At 38.8% G+C, this 13,816-nt stretch overlaps 1 protein-coding gene across 6 annotated transcripts in view; it reads right to left on the bottom strand.

Annotated features, from left to right (window-relative positions):
- The window catches only part of diaph2 (diaphanous-related formin 2), a 373,465-nt gene that overhangs the window by 228,316 nt on the left and 131,333 nt on the right, over positions 1-13,816 (bottom strand). For 5 of the 6 annotated variants that reach the window (XM_055016416.1, XM_055016421.1, XM_055016418.1 and 2 more), the window contains 3 exons: positions 13,023-13,127; positions 7,408-7,470; positions 3,733-4,104 (listed from right to left, as the gene is read on the bottom strand). In XM_055016416.1, coding sequence (XP_054872391.1) covers positions 3,733-4,104; positions 7,408-7,470; positions 13,023-13,127 — 540 coding nt within the window. The remainder of the gene's footprint in view (positions 1-3,732; positions 4,105-7,407; positions 7,471-13,022; positions 13,128-13,816) is intronic. The other variant, XM_055016420.1, reaches the window with a different exon arrangement.

Raw genomic sequence — 13,816 nt, 5'->3', positions numbered from 1 at the left:
CATGAATATGGCCGTGCTAAATGATGAAGTGTGCATAGGCCACATCTTAGCAGCCCTGTTTTTACACTTTTCTTTGCTACAAGTGGGTGAAGCAGGAGAGCCTCTAAGATGCAACAAGCACCTACAAACTGAGACGATAACAGCCACAGGGATGCTTTCTAACCCCGCCTCCCTCATTTCCTCTGTACTGCTCAGTAGACAGGAAACTGTCACAGCAGACAGAGAGGTTCAAATATAAACAAACCCCTCTGACATGTTTCAGTTATTACTATCTAATAATGTGTGTGACACTACACTGCTTCTACCGTACACTGTGTTAAGTGCTGCGAGGAGAGCTCATAAAGTACTACTGTTGTGGCTTTTTATCGAAGGCCTAGACTAGCACTTGAACTATTGCACCACTGCTATTAACCTCTTCAATACCACAGTAATTACACAGAGAAAGAGGTGTAAGCAAAACACTTACGCAACACAGACAGAGTTCTAGCTGATAGTCTCTAGGTGCTTTAATGGAGGCTTATGAAACTTTCAACATGAACTCATTTTGGTATTGAGCATAGATAACAAAGTGCCTCTGTACTCTTATTTGCTCTCATAAAACCCACTTAAAGTCCTGGAATACATCTGTCATGTCTGTGAGAGCTTAATTTAGAGAAAAGGTGAACCAGAAAATGTAGACAAAATTCAATAATGTAATGATTCATACCTCAGAAATTTTACTCTTTCACCGCAACAATCACTGCTACTGCTACTAAAAACTTCTACTAATAATAACAAATAAATGCAAATGAATCATCTAAGATTTAATAGCAAACCAAGGACTGCTTAAAATAGCATTGTTATTGGTTTATTAACTCGTCATTAAATTATTTTTATTAATACAATGTTTAAAAAAGCTTCCTCTGTATTGAAAAACTATATCAGCTCAGAGAAAAACTGATATTATAAATCATTTTAACAATTTAACAATTCTATTCTGCTGTGTGTTGAATGTGGAAGCTGACAATCATGTATTCTTTTAAGAGATGAAAGATTTTGGGAATTGTGACTGTGATTTAATTTACAACATAACTGCTATATAAAGTCCTGCTTCAGTACAATATTTACTATACAACAGATTAAAAAATGATGGAGAATTACCATAATGTACCACCAAAAGTATGACTGTCACACAAGGAGAAGGGTATGAACTTGTAAAATAATTGATAAAACAGTTTGATCTCTGGGACAGATGTGCCATATAACATATAACTTAAGTTTCATGCATTTGGAAAGTACCGAGGCATTTTTACTGTGTGTGTTTGTTATCATGTCACAGTTCAAATAAAGTGTTTAAAGCTTAATATAATAATCTGATATGTGTTTAAAACAAGACTGGATCAGCAGGCATTTGTTTTCTAATTTTCTTAATATTTTGGTATTTAGCATTCAGCTCAGTAGGCAACTCTTGGATTTTCCTACCGGGCCTCTGCAGAATAAAGATGACATCTCATTGTCTGAATAAAGTCATCGGTTACAATGGGAGCTAATGCGCTAATGTTAAGCCTAAACATGAGCCAGTCTCATGGTGCGCTGTACAACAGAAGTTATTTTCCTCATCCTGCATCCATGTTTCCTTTTGTTCTGTCAGTCTCATATGTTTACAGACATTCTTAATTAGTACTGTAATATTATATTAAAATGTAATTATATAAATTGTAATGGGTTTCTGGCTGACAGGGACTCTAGAACTAAATTATATGTGTGTTGTTTATTTTGTCATTTGCAGAGTACCCTACTTAATCTTCACTAATAATTTTCTGTGGGAATTACTGATAGACTAATATGAAAGTGCATGCAGGAAACAATAACTGATTTAAAATTCATTTAGCACTTAAACAAAGCTGACATTTCCCAGTGTGTGCTGATGATGAGCTTGTCCCATGTGAGAGTCTTGTACTACTGCTTCTGGCTACGATGCACTTCCGCCACATCTCCTGCTTGACTGGAAGACTTGTACTGTAATTGCAAATATAATTAGCCACACTATGTAACAATATACTGTATGCATGCAACCACATATGTCTTATTAGCATGCGTGTGTAGATCTGTGAGCACATGTTGCAGTACTTCCTGGACTTGGAGCTACCCACATGCTGGCATAAAAACTATAGCCAAGTTGGATAGTGTTTCTCTTAACATTGTAAATAAAGGGACAAAGGGGATGTAGGTATGAAAAATACCATTTCGTTCCATTTTCTTTTTTTATACAACCAAATCCTAGTCGCTCCTGGCACTCCTATACTTCCATCTGCTGCACATTGAGAAGACAGACGACTCGTGTCCCACTTAATCGACACAAGAGACACAGACATAGACTCAGGTGGTTACGAATTGCATTTGCATCACCAAACCACATTTCCTGTGGAGGCAAGGTTAATGCTCCTGTGCATTAACCTGTTTCTGTACACTTCCCAGACAATGGGCACGTTGCACTACACTGCATACACACAAATGACGTTTGCAAAACCTGAGAAAAATATCGCACAAGAAAATAACTAATGATTTTTAAAATATCAAGGCACAAACAAACACGTAGACCTGACATTCAGAAACTCAAAACCAAGTCGTTGTTTTCCTTAATGTTTACACAGTGGGTATGATATCCCATACTGCTGTGTGACACTATTAGTAATTTTACATACTGCCAAGGAAACTCCCACACAGAGTCAAGCATTTGCATATTTGACATTTTAAAGAATTCTTGAAGTGACTGATGAGTCAAGCCATGACAGGCCTCTTGAAACACAATAGTCAACATTGTCTTCAATTTCCACATTTCTTTCTCTCTTTATAGCTATCGTTTGTTGGTCTGATGTTGAATAAATAATGTGCCACTGAAAGAAAAATATGCCTGATTGTTTACGCATTCGAAAACAAGGAAAACCTGAAAAGATAACTGCAATGGCCCCAAACATTTATTTTTAATAAATGGCTGAAACATTGTGAAGAGGTAGAGCACAGACAAAGAAACGATCCATTAAATTTTGGTGAGAATGTGGATCACTTTCTTTAAAATTGCATCATAGTGCATTGGCCTTGGCGGAGGACAGAACTCTCTGAGTGCTCTTCTAGTTAAAACGTGGCGTGATTCCACTAAAACCATTAAATATAACTTGCACTATTAACATGATGCCAAAACAACGACCCTGTTATTTTGCTTACAGTCAGTAATTTTACACTAAAATGCAAGGTCACACAAGTATCAGTGAAGAATCATTAAATTAATGCTGAGAACTCCTGGGGCAATGGATTCATTATCTATAGTAAAATACAGCCCGGATGTAAGTGAATGTCCCATTGAAATTGTATTCAAATGTGATGGAACATTACACAAACAAGTCTTCATTCAATTACGCTTCGAATGTGCAAATCCAAAGACATTTGAACAGTGAAAATTGTTTACTGCTGAATCCTTTGAATTGGGTGTTGAGTGTGGAATATTGTGGCCTTTGGCTGAACGACTGCTTGACTAGATTAGGAGTGCATTTGAATAGAGCTCCCTTTGGTTTGAACCTTCAACTTTGTATCTTCTACAAAATGTACGTATGTGCGATTGTAAACAGATCATACATTATTTCATATAATAACATGAGACTACTATTTCCCTTACAGTCTCAAATGAATAATATTATCAGTGAATATGAGGATATTACAGTGAGTTACTGTGAATCGATGCTCAGATAAGCATACCTTGGTCCAGTTGACCCTCTTCATCACAGTTTCAGGCTTGTAGGTCTTCTTGGCCTCCAGTCCATAAGGCAGCTTGATGACAGGCAATGCAGGGGGTGGAGGAGGCATACCTGGGCCACCGAAGGGGGGCGGAGGAGGTGGCGGCCCACACCCCGGGGGTGGTGGTGGAGGGGGAGGTCCTCCACCTGGTGGTGGGGGCGGCGGAGGTGGTGGTGGAATGCCAGCGTGGCCGGGGAGTGGGGGAGGAGGTGGGGGCGGTGGGGGACAGCCACCGGGTGGGGGAGGAGGGGGCGGAGGAGGAGGTGGAACAGCTGCACCTCCTGGTAGCGGCGGTGGAGGTGGTGCTCCAGGTGCAGTCGGTCCAGCTGCAATCTGTCAATACAGGACGGAAGTGTCAATGACGGCCCACAGTGTGAGGGAGATTCCCTTTAGTTAGTTTCAAACGTGAATCTGATGTTCCTGATAAATGAAAGTCACTTGGCCTGTTTGTGCTGTGACAAACAATGTTTAACTGATGCAACCCTTTAAGTATTTCATAATGAAAAGCATTCTGTATGTTTTGTCTCGCATTGTTGTGACATGCAACTAGATATGCTGCAGAAAATATCCCAAGATGACTTTTGCATTGTCAGTGTTTTTGTTACTGTGTGCTCAATAAGGGCATTTTAATGACAACCTCATTTTTTTCTTATATTTTAACTCACTCATAACCAGATATTTTTTGATCTACTTGTCCAATATTGTATGTTTGATTTTGATATTTCATATGTCCACTTTTGTCTTTGATGACAGACTCAGTCCTTCTTAGCATGGAGAATGACAAATTTCTGAAAAGAGAGACATTTCTTTCAGTTATTCTTTGCCGGAGGGGATAAGTTGCTCCAACTTTCTCTTTTCAGTACCCCAAAGCTGTTCTGTCGGCGATATACAGTATATGACAAGGTCAAACTTTTCACTTTTTCCTTCTTTCTAAACTCTTGTGTCAGTGTGTTCTTGAATATTATCATATCATTATTTTTGGTATATCCACAGACATTCATGTGCCAGTCCGAAGCACTTTACCACCTGATTTTCAGTACTACATTGTGGACTGTCTGTGGCGTCATTTTGGAGGACGGCCACTGCGACTCGAATCAGTGGTACTCTGGCTCATCCTAAACCTCCTGATTACTATTTCAACTATGTTTTGACTTTAGTTGCTCTACAGTCTTCCTGTATCCTTTTTCATATTAGTGATATATCACAATCAGATTTTTAAATTACCCTGATGATTCTTTTCCATGTGGAGTCATGATGCTGACATATAGATAAATACAGTTGTAGCTCCGAAATTGAGAGTTCTGGTGTTCGCAGCTCATTTTATAACCGTGCTCATATAATTAGGCTTATACGAAATCAAAGCTCTAATCAGTTTTGTTTCAGTGATCACATATATATTCATTTTTGTGTTATTTAGTTTGTACTTCATGGTCTGTGTTTTCAATATAGTCTTTCTAGTAGGAGATAGTCTGTAAATTTAGAAATAATGCTATTATTAATAGGGGACGCAATTTTGAAGGATTTGACTTCTGATATTACACAGTGGCATCTCTATTCTATACTGCATGTAGATGAGACCATGATTTGGGAAGCCCTACCCTGACTTCCTATTTACAGTAGTGATGGTAAACACAACCAGTTGGTTTGATTTTAGGAGAATGCTGAAATACTTCTCTGAGAAAATGTTGCTTTATATGAAGAGTTGGCCAAGAGGTTCAACAATTGTGTCCACTAATCCCCATGTATGTGTTTGTAAATACTGAGCAAAATGTTGGTGAAAAACCTGTGAATGACCACTGTTTTAATTCACTACAGATAAGAATGTTGGTTTCCCATCAAGCGTTCATTATGAGCCCTCACAACGGTGGGGTATTAAACTGTAGACAGGGATGGAATTACAACCTGCGACTGATAAGACAAAGTCTTTCAGTCCTTTGACATGTCAGCATTATCACACATAGCACATACGCAGATGAAAGTTGGGGGGGAAGGCCAATAGAAAAATGTTTAACAAGAAAAAACGTTATGCAAATACCACAATTACAGACACCCAACCTCCGACAGGGTTTGATCTTCAGAGCTGATTAGATGCCGGCTCTTACCAAAAAGCATTTCCACTTGCACTTCTCATTTCCAAAACCAATTCCCCACTATTTGCATTTTCCCCGGTCACTTGATTGTGTGCGTACAATGTAATTGGCTTCATATTTAAAGACATTACATAGTGTTTCATTACATAATAGCATTGGTGGATTGTTTATTAGGGCTGAAATTAAAAAGGTGTTCTGCAAGGAGCTTCCTACACAGATTGCCCAGAGCCCTTCAGTGAAAATCCACATCCAGTGATTACATGTCTGTCAATCTTGAGCCCTCTGTGGCCCGTTTTCTCTTTTAAGATTAATATGAGAGAATGGAAGCAAATTAGCTGCTAAATTAGAGCGCAGTTGTTTCCATACTGAGGAGCCCTGTGAGTCTCTATCTCTCTATCCACCTCTCTCTGATCTACACAATAATAATAAGCCCAGTGTAACATGGAACTCTTGGGATGCTATACCACTGCCACTGGCGTCTTCCTCTTTAGATAAGAAAGCAAACATCCCAAAGAAGTTGTACAATATATAAATAACTGTGTTTTTTTCCCCTTAAATTATAATGGCCATTTTTCACTGAACTCATATGGGACTACATCAAATGTCATGGTTTGCATTGTAATTAAGTTGCTACATGTGATTTGAATGTGGCAGAGATGCAAAATACAAAAAAACATGAGTATGTATCCACACTAGCAATCAAAAATACATTCTATATTTTAGAAAGTTACAGTGTACACTTAATGTTCTTTAGGCCCCCAAAAATATCTACTTCCCAAACATTTTCTGTAACATCGATATACATATCTAATATGTATATTGTAGCATGTAGTATGATTGAAGTGCATGTTTCTTGCCAGCTTGTGAGGGTGATCATTTTAAACTGATGATATTTTAGCCGATCCTGCAGACAACCAGGCTAATACAAAATCTAACCCATCCAATTTGAATTCATACTGTTCTGGACTCTATGGGGAGGTCAGCGTGGCAGGTAATTAACTCTGAATGCTATGTGATTAAATCTTTACCCCAATCTCATCTCTGACAGAGAAATTCAATTACAAGTGTTTACTTACGAAAATTGCATTAAGCACGCATGCAATGTCTGTGGTTAAAAACAAGTCTGGAATTCACCATATGCTTTCAACTGTTATGTACTTATATATTGGATTTTGTTCAGAATGTTATTTGTCTTTGTGGATTGGTAATGTCAAGACATAAAGCATTCCATCATATTTTCTATTACATTTAGATGAAAAATATAGCATTCCAGTTTGAGATTTTTTTCTTGCATAACAAGATTTACGAGACAAGTAACAAAACAAATACTAGAATTTACAGGTTAATCAAAGATAGATTTAAAATATAATGCATTATATGCGAGGGGAAAACATGCAGAAAGAACAAAGAGGATTAAAAAAAATTCTGTCTCATGATCAGTTCGAGATTTTTCTCCAACAAAACACCACAATCCAGTTTCTTACTTGGATTTTCAACTGATTAAATGTGATATGCTACGGGCCACACATGCAAAGGGGACACCCACCTTGGCTTCAGATTCCCTGATGAGTCTCTGAGCCTCTTTGAGCTTGTCTTTTTCAATAGTTAACTGTGCAGATACAACACACACACACCCGCACACACACACACACACACACACACCACAGATACACACCATGGGAACACACGCATTATAACAGACACAGAGGGTAACAGAGAGGCACAAATGGGGATGGGTTAGATAGACAGAGAAGAACACTAGTACACTAGAACAGATACAGTACTCACACGAAACACAATAAACCCAGAAAAGAGGAAGACCCTTGCACAGTTAATGAGAATGGTAGTACAGTGTTATATTCCCATTTTGCCTGAAAGAGCCATTTGATGTGCAAAAGGCAGAGTGTACTGTACTTTTACACCTAAAACAAGATGTAATCTATGTTCAAAGGAACATCAGTGTAGAGCAATGACTGCATGAAAGAAGCAAGGCACCGCATCACTGACAGTTGGTGCACCTTCAAAACCCTTCTTCCATTTCCATCTTTTCCTCTTTTTTGGCATCGCAAAATGCATTTCAAATCAACACTCTTAGATGTGTGATGGGCATTGATTTCACTGTGCAGTCTTTGTTTTAGAAATGTACCCATTTTGCTTTGATATTTCACTCTGTGCAACCTTGCCAAAAGAAAAAGGATGGGAACATATTCCAACAGCACCTGAAATGTAACATTTTTATGGAGTCATTCCTACAGAATACCTCTTACTATGGACTGTAGAGAACTAAATATTTAATGTGTATAATGGAAAAGAGACGGAAACTTTTGGCGGCTTAAAAAGAACTTTCATTTTGCAAAAATCTTTTGGTGGTAGTAAAGTGCAATATTTAAAGCAAAGACAAATTTCATTTTATTCTTCATCCTCAGGGATTAAAAGTTAGAGGCTTTGAGATAACTAAGTTTTTAAGAACACGGGGAGATTTTCAGCAGGTATGACTTGTTCTGCTCTCTGAGAAGTGTCGCTCTTTTGACCTCCATACGAGGCAAAACTGTTAATGTACAGACACATTTATGATACACTTGAATGACAATAAATGTAAGTACTTTTGACTTAACAACTGAATTGGCTCCTTCTCACAACAACAAAGCATCCATAATAGTTACCACATTGTGACTCCTGCTGTCATTATCAGTTGAATCAAATTCTATAATCAGACAGGGTAGAAGGCAGTCTGGCAGTAAAAGACAGAGAAAGTGGTCGACTACACCTCCAGCTCCTCTTGGGGCCATGCTGGGTCAGCTACAAGACCGCCAGGTTGTTAAAACCTATTAATGGGATTGCGCAGACTGTTCCAGTGTACCACTGCAGTGCTACATTATTCATCACATCCAGAGCCAATTCAATGAATTGCTTCCCCTTTTTTTGTGCCTTGAATGATTGCAAGCAAAGGTTTGGAGAAGGGTGGATGAGTTCCACTTTGTTGTGATTTCGATGTCCTTCGGTGATGTTTACAAGCAGAACCTCCATTCAACTCAATTGGGAGATAATCAAACAGACACATCAAACAGCCTGCTTGTTACAATGCCAAAGTTCCCGGAGAAAGACTCTCATTAAATGTGTTGGTTCACAAACAAGGTGAGGAGAAGCGACTCAGGCGTGCATGTGTTTTAATATCTGACAGGAATTCAGTCTAGGAGATGAAAGATTAGGGTTAGCTCCCACTTCATTCATATTCAGCAAAACGACAGCGATCGCACAGCTGCTTTGATGGACAAACTGAATGCGTGTGCTCACACCGATTTAAAGGTTCTGCGCTCTCACAGTTAATGGCTTTTCTACAGAACTGTGTCAAATGCGGAATAGGTTTCAAAACACACTCTTACAGCTTAGTCTTCCTGAAGTGGCAGAATCACAACTGTCTGAGAGGATGACACTTGTTTTGTTCATTGCTTAAGGTTGCAGTCTATGTGAACATCTGCCTAAAATTCAGAGACAACTCAGATGAGTTATTATGACAGAACCTGCATATTTTAGATGCCTGAAAACACCTTTAGCACAGAAAGTCACCATGCAAACTCTCATTAAATCACCATCATTGAAACACAACTATAATTACTGTCTCATGGTTTTATGCCTCGCCCAAACAGTCAAGTTGCAGTTTACATCCATGTCTGTCCAGAATCATAAAATAAATGTAGTGAAGATTTTGAAGTGTGTAAAGCCTGGTACACACAGGAAGAGATCAAAGTGAACAGAGACCATTCGATCTCACTTAAATGCATGTAGAAATGGCATGCGAAATGACCACTGGCAATGCTAAGTGAAGCTGTTTAAAATTAAACGAATCTCGACTTTGAGGCAACACAATTGGGGTGAACACCAATGGGAATGAAAGATACTGTTAACTGACATATAACACTATCACTGAGCTCCTAAAACTACAAGACAACAACATACACAACTTTGGTTCCCACCAATTCCATTACATCGTAATGGACTCGTCATCGCAGTCTCTATTAAAACCAAACTTTACAACTGATATAGGGATGAAAAATAAAAACGCAAAGCTTAAGTTCTCATTTCTGAAATCACTGACAAATAGGATGCTTGTTGTGTGGGTCAGCTAGCTAACAGCTAACGATACTGTGAACTTTTCTTCACTTCAGACAAGTAAGCTGTCACACACCACCATAGTTTTACAGGTAATAATCTGTTACAGAGCAGCCTTCCCCAGGTTGATCCCCGAGCTGCACTACAGTTGTAGAGACGTTGTTGTAAAATGCACGTGTAAACAAAAAGAAACTAAACATGGTGATTTGTCACTGTTGAAACACAGACTTCGAAACATTTGGGGTGTGAAATATACAGCAGGCTTGCCAGGGCAATCAAAGCCTGTCAACAAAAAAGCAAAGAGCGATGAGCAAAATGTTTAATATGTCGATGGGTTTTAAGTTCATTGAGACAAATAAAAAAAGAGGGGTCACTTGAAATGAACATAAAAGAGACAGCGCGATGATAAATCAACACACATCACAATAAATCTCATGTTTTTGAAACACATTGGCAAGTGCTAAAAGAACAATAAAAGTTTAAGAGATCAATGCTATAAGAAAAGCAACAAAAGAAAAAGAAATCATCATTCCCCAAGGGATTTACATTTCTTTCTTTTTTTTGCTGAAAGGAAACTCTTAAAAGTCATTTAAATGTCTGTTGGTCTTGCTTTTTTCCTATATTCTTTTGTTGCTATTAGTACAGCACTGACAGCCTGTTTCACTTGTCTTCTTGTTATGGAACCTCATGATGTATTTCAAAATACATGGAATATATTGTGACGTGTGTTGAAATATTTGTTTCTCTGTTTGGTGTTCATTTGAAGTGTATGTATGGGGAAAATCTGGTACAGCATAAGAAGCCTCATACGTTTTTGAAATTCAACATGAACACAACATGAGATGGTTTCTGAATTCTGTCAGATTTAACATGGATTAACCCTGAGACAAATTCCTTGTATGTGTTGTCATGCTTGGCATCCTGAAAGAAGACCAAGTTGTACCCATGGCAATAAAACTAGCATCAAATACAGTTGTTGCTGCAAAAAATCAGCTATAAATTCAAAATCATGGATGCTTCACACATCTTCAGCCCAACAGCACAGAAGATCTACACAATCAGGAGTGTTTCAAGGTGGGCACCGTATGTGATACATGGTCACAATCCACCCTTCTGTTTCTCAGTTATCTGGTTAAATAATGGCCAAAGAAGTATTTCTGCAAAACATGAGGTAACAGTGAAGCTTACTTTGGACATTTTTGATAAAAAATGTCATCAGTTCATCGTCTTATTAGACGTTGGTGTGAAATTTTGTCACAATTAGCATATGAATTCTTGAGTTAAGGCCAAAATTGGTTTTGAGAGTCTAAATTGACCTTGATTTTTTTTTTTTTTTATCACCAAAAACTTTTGAGCTCATCCTCAAGTCCAGGTGAACATTTGTGCCAAATCTGAATAAAATTCCCTGTAGGCGTTCCTAATATATTACATTTACAAAAAAGGGTCAAACATACAGATAACCCAGCAATCCAAAAACATCATGCCTTAGGCCATGGCTGCAGCAGGTCAGAAATGTACTTAATACGTGAAGCACAGTAACAACTAACTGCACTCTTAAACCTGAGTACATTAAATTGATTAATATTAAAAAGAAAAATATATATCTATATATGCTATACATCTATTGTAAATGTAATCCTATTTTACAAATATGATATACAGTAGTTTACGTTCTAATGCATAGGAAGTATTCTAAAGTCCTTCTCGCCACATCCATGCAAGTTTGTGCCAAACAAATGACTTGTGTCTCTGCTGAGGCTGATGTCTGTTGACGTGCAGCTCTCCAGCAGTAACCGCTCTTTGAAGGAGCATTCAGACAAACAGAGGAAAAGAGGGTTTGAGTCTCCAGGGCTTCTCTGCGCTACACTTCCTGTTAATGCACCACAGTAAGTCAGTCTTCAAAAGACACAAGCCTGCCAGGGGAAGGTGAGGGGAAGGTGTGTTATAGCGAATAACACATTTGGAAACACAACATAAAAAGCTCCAATAAGGGAAAGAGGGCACGCAAAGGTAACACGTCCTGATGCAGAAAATGAGAGAGCAAGGGAGAAAAAGGCCAAGGAGAAGGAGAGGAACTTTAAATTGTGATGGTCTAATTCTAATGAGTGTGCAGTAGTAAGGGAAAGAGTGAGGGATGAACCAGTTTGGTGATAAATGCAGTTAACAAGTGGTGACACAGCATTCATGTATATAAAGTGCAGGAGCGAGACCTACACCCAAATTAACTTCAAAGGAGAAAATCACGATCACTTTAGCCATGGACAACAGCTAAAGCTCATATAGCATAACAACATTTCTTGTGGACCTACGAATTGCTGCTAAAGGACTAAAAGAACACCATGTTAAAACTACATGCTGGTGCAGTTTATCAGACAGTAAGTGCCAACATAAGCAACAAGACATGAATTTTTGAAAGAGAAAGGCATCTCTGATACGGATGTAGCTATACCATCTTTCATTGGTGGTTTATATTAAATTCCCTAAGCAGAGAGGCAAACTGCCCTTTTGTCCCAAGGTAGCACTAAAGTGTTTGCAATTGGGTTAAGGGGGAAATAGCAGTCATTTTCTGTGCTCAAAATGGAAGGTTTTGCCTGGGAAGAAATGATGTGGAGGCCAGGAAAAGAAATGCAATCCATCTCTGTGATGATAGAATTTCATAGGAAAAGCTTCAATAGAGCAATTCGCCCATATAAAGAGCTACAACTTAAGAAGGAGATTGACCCTTTATTAAATCAAATGTACTTGCATGGATGATAACTCCCACTTACTGCAGCTTCACATCTATAAGTGGGGTGGAAAGGCATCCTTCTGACCAAATCAAACCTTTTTCTAGTGGCGCCACTACTTCTTGATGCTATGATTGCAAGACAAACATTTTTATTTGTATGACTGTTAGTTTTCCATTTAAAAAATGATTAAAAGTGCCTCTAGACAGCAAATTTTTAACTATCTTCTTTTCCCTGATGGGGTGGAGGGGGGGTGGAATATAAAGATCTCCAGGGAATGTAACACTGTTTTGTCGAGTAGTATGGTTTTTCTTTATGGATTTACCTGGGACTCCAGGGTCTGTATCTTCCCCTCCAACTCTTTGATCCTTTCTTCCTTCTTTTGAGACTCAGCCTGGGCCTCCTGCCGCGCACTGAACTCCTCATCAAACTGCAAGAAAAGAGATACAAGCAGGTCCATGCGCCGATGACAAACATGTGTACACAGATGTAAACACACACACAGGTTGGTGAACGGTAGGGTGTCTCCAGAGATTGGCCACAGGGCACATCAACAGACACCAAAACACGCTGTCTTACACACTCTGGCCGATTTCTATTCATAGCCCTCGTGGCCCTAGAGCCCTGTTGTCCTTTGTCTTTGTTTCAGGCCTGGCTTTCATGTATGTTGATGGATCTAACCTTTGCAGAAACCACGCCATGTCGCTATGATGATTTCACTGGCCCAGCAGGGTGCACGGTGGGATGGTGGGACAGGACTCTTAAGAAAAAAACATTTCCAGGACCCCCTCTGGTGTCGTCAGACACTGGTAATGAGGCTTCAAAGTATAACATTTCAATCCAAAAAATATTGCTGGAGGTAAGAGTTTGAATGTTATTTCTCTCATATAAATTCTATCAATAAACAATAGAATTACATGAAAGCAAATCTAAAATAAAGTGTGATTCTCATGAGCAGCCGGATTAAAATGCAGCCCTGGACTTAAAGAGTCTGCACATAACTTAACTCTGCCCCGGCACTGTGCGCAAATAAGTATACATCACAACATCGGCATCGATTCTTGTAATGCTGATACGGATCATGTAGCGTCACAGCCAGGTATTGATCAGGGCATGGAA

The sequence above is a fragment of the Amphiprion ocellaris genome, chromosome 13, assembly GCF_022539595.1.
Source record: "Amphiprion ocellaris isolate individual 3 ecotype Okinawa chromosome 13, ASM2253959v1, whole genome shotgun sequence".
Classification (NCBI taxonomy): domain Eukaryota; kingdom Metazoa; phylum Chordata; class Actinopteri; family Pomacentridae; genus Amphiprion; species Amphiprion ocellaris.
This window is presented reverse-complemented; position numbering and strand designations above follow the sequence as displayed.